General features: G+C 38.4%; 1 protein-coding gene across 1 annotated transcript in view; it reads right to left on the bottom strand.

The window, feature by feature from the left end:
* Nucleotides 1-436: 436 nt before the first annotated feature.
* nudc (nudC nuclear distribution protein) overlaps nt 437-5,921 on the bottom strand; it is a 12,170-nt gene continuing 6,685 nt past the window's right edge. The window contains 4 exon segments of the mRNA NM_200919.1: nt 437-692; nt 4,394-4,512; nt 4,659-4,742; nt 4,825-5,019. Of these exon segments, the coding sequence (NP_957213.1) occupies nt 641-692; nt 4,394-4,512; nt 4,659-4,742; nt 4,825-5,019 (450 nt within the window). The 3' untranslated portion in view covers nt 437-640.

Here is a 5,921-nt window from a genome sequence, read left to right as displayed (position 1 = left end):
AGTATAATTGGTGTTTATGTTTTGTCAAATTTACGAGTCAAAGTCATTTTAATGAATTTTACTCAACTAAACACCACCTGAGTCTTGGAAATCAAAATTAAACCAATGTTATTATTTATAAAATTTATCCAATTAAATACATACTTAGAATTATATATAATGTGACATTGTATATTAATATTGTACATTATATTGCACTTAAAAAAAATGATGAGCTCATATAAACACCAACAATAAATAATTAACAAACATCACATTCTAACATGGCAGCACAACCACAAACAGCAAACCATAACCAATAAATCAGGTTGCTCCTAACAAAATTAGGTCCTGCTTAACATGTGTTCTCATCTGAGAAGCCACTGCATCGAAACTTGCATCAATGGATCATTTATAAAGCATTAACTGCCATAATAAGAGCCATATTTGCACAACCTGAGAGGGTTTGAAATGATTTATTAAAAAAACAACAAAAGCAAGAGATGGTGTATCATGACTTTCCACCATCACAACAGTGAAACTTATTAGGCGAACAATGACCGAAGCAAACACAAGCAGCTCGAACTTATGGTGTGATAAGCAGATCAGAATCACATGTACAGAGATGATCATTCACATGTTCACGCAGCACGAGCGTCTCTCAGCTGAACTTGGCTTTAGAGAAGTCCATCTCTGGATGCTGAGCCATGAACCTGCAAATCACACACACGCGCGCATTCAGGAGATGAGGGGTCTCGTTTATAAATGCGACATAAGCAAAAAACAAATGGAAAAGTGCATAAGACACATCCCCCCAAAAAAACGTTATCTATGAATAAAAAAAAACCTTGACAAGAGTGTGAGCAGCTGTAAGTCTAAGTTACTACATTTAACTTAAATATTGACTTAAATTAACCACTTTAAATCATCATATGAGCTATTATCATAAAGAAACAAACTACATAAATGTACACTCACTGTAAGGACGATTTCTATGCTAACTTTATAAATCTGACCCCAGAACTGTAAGCTTCAGTTAACTTTAAGTATACAGCTCTCAAAGGACTGAATGCTTTCTTTTTATTAATTTTTAATTACCCTTTCAGTTTAAGTCACAGCGAGTCTAAAAATGTTGAAAAACGCAACTTAAGCTTATGTGCAGTTGGGGAGGTTTTGATCCACTCATGAGGCTTAATTTGGCCACAACTTTCTCTGTTTCAGCAAACAAAATGCCTTTTGGTGACCAATCTTATTTTGACACACATTTTGGGGAAATCATTTGAAAATTTTCAAAAACCTCTGCCTCTTTTCTGGGGTAGCAGTCTTGGGAGAGAACCCCAGACTTTCCTATCCCTAGACACTTCCTCCAGCTCTTCCGGGGGATCCCGAGGCGTTCCCAGGCAAGTCGAGAGATTTTGATTGTTAACCATCATTTGCAGTGCAAAAAAAAAACCCGCTAGTTTCTGGGTATTATATGGACTATAGTGTTTGTGTCGTGTGTGCGTGTGTCTAGGTATGTAAGAGAGAACTTTGCACATTTGCCTTGATATGTCTGAGAAAATTTAAATAAGCAGCTCAGCTCTTAGAACAGTTAGTAAACAGAACTGTAAGTGTACTTATGCACAGACACACACACTATAATCTGCCGTTTCACTGAATACGGAATGAGAAGATCACAGGCTCTCCTCACTCACTGATGATGGCTTCAGCGTCGTGCTCACAGCTGACCAGCCTTTACAATAACATTGCTTGAATAGTCCACCCGCATTATGTATAGTTAACTGGTGATCTGGAACCTTTAGGGTGGACAAACTACTGTACGTTTTAGATACATGTAAATCATTTTTAAATGTCTATTTTTTTTTAGTTATGTGTTTTTTAAAGGACATTTATGTTGAATAAAAGTGTATGTGTATATATATTTTGCTTGTTTCGACATTTAAATTTTGAGGCAAGGAAAAGATTTGGTCTGGCCAGAGAAAAATGAGTAAATCCTTAGTATTAGGCCCTGTAAATGTAAAAAAGATAAAAATAAAATAAACTAATTGCAATGTGACACTTTGAAACCTTAACCCATGCTCATTGAGCAAGGTCATACACAACACACAAAAAAATTAAATGAATGAGGAGACATGTGGACATAACAAGTTAAGGGCTGCAACTAACGATTATTTTAATAATCAATAAATTTGTCGATTTTTTTTAATTAATCGATAAATCGGATTTAAAAAATACATTATTTAAATAAAAATCGTATAAAATAAAAATCTTAAAGGTCACCTCGGTTACCCCTTTTTTCAGATTTAATACAAGTCTTTTGCGTCTCTATAATGTGTATATAAAGTTTCAGCTCAAAACATCCATCAGATTTTTCATTATACCCTTTACAAGATACTGTTTTATACCCATTTCCACCAGGGAGTGGTTTTGTCGTACTGCGCCTTTAAGACGAGTCTTTCCCGCCTACTGTTTCTACGTGCCTTCCCGCGTGCTTTAATCTCCTCCCTCGGCTGCGTCAGACAACAGACAGACTTAAAGGAAGAAGGTCTCACGTAGCGTTTGTGAGAAATACTGCAGTAAGAACTTTACTAACGTTAATCAGTGTTTGTTGTGCAGTCGCGTTGATGAGTCACACGCAATATCGTTACAAAGTTCATACGCGCACACGCAGAAACAGGGAGGCAGACAGACCGCGCTTAGCTTTGCACTGTATTTGCACTCAAATGTGAAAGGATTCAGGCTAATCTCCACTGCTGTGTGGATATCTGTTATGTTATTGTACAAAATAAATTTCTGATTTAACGTCCACAAACCGGGATTGAAGCGTCTTACTTTATAATTGTTCTGACACACGGCTGTGCTGATGAAGTAAAGCTGAAGTAAATCGCTGTAATTAATTACACACGAGCACTGTTTTAAAACACTTTAAACATGTGAAACTTACTCTTAATCACATTTGATGATGATTGCTGATCCTAGCGAACTGAACAGACCTTTTATTCCTGGTTGCTTTGCGTATGTCTGGTCTTGTTGACATACACGTGACTCCCTGGACATGTGAATGCGCGCAGCTGTCAATCAATTCGGTGGGCGGGGGGACCGCACTCCTACGTAAAGTTGCGGTCGGTCTGAAAACCGCTCTAATTGGTCCACCGTCTTTATGTTGTTAAATTTAAAAAAAAAAGGACTGGGTGTGTTTATATCAGCTCAATATGATGGTCTATACACTATATATACACATATGTTTGTCCAAATAGCTTGAAAAGTAGATTTTTCACCATAGGTGCCCTTTAAATCAAGATACATACTAGACACCTGAAATAGCAAGAGAATTTATGTCTTGTATCCTAAAAAACAAAAAAAAGCATGAAAACTAAGTGATTGTTTGCTTAAAACAAAACAGAAGTTTTAAGCATCACTTTATTTTCTCATGCCATTTTTCTTGTATGTTCTTGATGTAAGATTTTTTAGATATTTGGACAGGAAACTAGATGAAATGATTAAGAAAGAAAAGCTTTTTCTGCAGTGCAGCTATACATGACAACAGATGGAAAAACGAATGATCTACAAAAGGAGAGTGAATAAAAATGTGTCTTTAGTCTTGCAATGCAAAGTAACTATACCACCGCTGCTTTACTACTGTTATTAACCCTTTCACTGGTGAGTTTAAAAGATTCTATCAGGCCCCGCAATGAGTTTTGTTAGGCAAAGGAGTTTTACGAGCCCGATGGAGCGATTGTTTGTGTGGAGTCCCGTGAAGGAGCTCTGGATGGAAAGTTTTGCTTTGCGTTTACCTCATGGTTAAAGTTGTTGCACGTCCGCTGGTTCTTGCCTCAAAATAAGCGAGTTTGAACCACTTGTACATTAAGGAGGCGTTCAGAAAAAAAAAACACCAGCGAAGAAACGCGTCACAGAGGAACATAAACACCTCACTGTCAACTAGCGTTTCGGAAGTGTTATTGAAGAGCAACAGAAACAGCACGCAGAAGTATAAATGCACAGCTACTCGCATTGCATGCACCATGGGTCACGCCGATCACTTGACTCAGAAGTAAAAATCAGGCTTTAAGGTGCTAATTTCTACAAAAGTGATATTCCTCTCCTCGCTAATAAAGTAGTGAAGGCCATAATATTTTTTTCTTTGTTTTTCAATGATATTTTGTGTTCTGGTACAGGTTTTGTATATTTGTACAGTATGTTTTATGAAATTATAACTATAATAACCAAACAAATAACAAATAACCAAAAAAAATACTGTTTTCTAATTTAATATATTTTAAAATATTATTTGTTCCATTGAAGTTAAAGTAGAATTTTTTTTTAACTGCCATTGCTTCTTATCATGAATAATATATTAATATTAATAGCTTTTTGGCAGCTTGTTTTGAAAGCATAGATATCGTTGAACTCTTACTTCTTCAGGATGTCCTGTTTCTTCTGCTCTTCAGAGGTGGGTAAACCCATGGACTTCTGCCTCTGGTCATACATCATCTTCTCCACCATACTGCGCGTCTCGCCATCCAGATCTGACAGCTGAGCAGATCCCATTAAAAACACAGCATGGCATTAAAGGTGTGCTCCATCATTTGTCTTACAATCACTAAATATTTAAATGATCCCAAAGTTCAATTTTGTTGTTTGAATTAAACCCTTACTAAAAACAAAACTTTTGCTCCTACCTTGGAGTTCTCTGGGCAGATTTTCTTGGTGTTGATTTCAGGGTCTGTGGTCACTAACTTGTTCCACCACTCCATTTTATTTATCTGGACAAAAACAGATCATTCATAATCTAAGCAAACCAAGAGCTCACATAACATCGTCATTTGTGCAGAATCTCATCCACACCTTCTCGAAATGGATAGTGACCACTTTTCCATCCTCGATGAGCCATGAGCTCTCCTCCACTTTGACCTCATTGAAGAGTTGTCCATCGATCAGAGGCGGGTGACCCTTCAAGCCCACCTTTAGTGTGCGCCGCTGCACGTCAACCACCACATCCTTCCCCTTCAGACGGAAGCTCACATCGAAAGGCACAACCAGCTGCATGAACACGTCAAAGAGGGAAAGAGAGGACATTTTTACACACAGATATATATATAATAGGGATGTCAAAATTAATTGTTTCTTCAGTGCACAACGATGCAGACGCGGACAATTCGGTGTCGGTTAAGTGATAATACTAATAACTGGTTATTATGTACTGATATCATTTATCTCATATGAGTTGTCGCGAGGGAGGCAAGTACGGGTATTTACAACACTCTAACAACTACTTGTTACAACAACTACAAACAACAACAACTACTTAAAAATGCAGAAACTGTGCACAATTTCACTGCATGTGTGTGTTTTCTGGACAGACTTTCACTGACACTTACAGCAGAAGCCCCTATTTCTCTGTGGTTAAGGGAATGAAAGTGAACTTTTCCTCTTGGCTGCTGGTGTGACTTTCCTCCCCTCTCTTTTCCTCATGGCTGTTATAGCGATACTTCTGGATATAGGCCTGCATTTCCGCAGCTGTACCTTTGCATTGTCGCGGGACCCAACCAGATTTCATGCGGCGCGGGAATAAATTTCCGAATAAAGCGCAGGAGCGGTCGGTAACTCTGGTGTAATTTGAACAGGAGCGGGCGGTCTCACAATATCACTCCCAAGCGAGCAAGCATGAGCGTGTGTGTGTGTAATTATTTGTTTGGTGCTGGCTATGTTTGTGTATGTGTGTGAATGAGAGATGGCATGATGCTGTGTCTATGCGTTTATACAGACGATGCCATCGTCCATCGCCGATGGCCAATAGACAACACGATGCTGAGCCAGCATCACGATCCATCGCCCCGCCACCATCACAAACCCGCTCGCAAAAAATACACACTCAGGTCCTGTTTACTAGTACGTCTTAGTGTTAATGGCTGCCCTTTTCAGCTGCAACCCTGTACTGGGAA

The sequence above is a fragment of the Danio rerio genome, chromosome 19 (genome assembly GCF_052040795.2).
Source record: "Danio rerio strain M-AB ecotype USA chromosome 19, GRCz13ab, whole genome shotgun sequence".
In the NCBI taxonomy this organism is placed as follows: Eukaryota; Metazoa; Chordata; class Actinopteri; order Cypriniformes; family Danionidae; genus Danio; species Danio rerio.
This window is presented reverse-complemented; position numbering and strand designations above follow the sequence as displayed.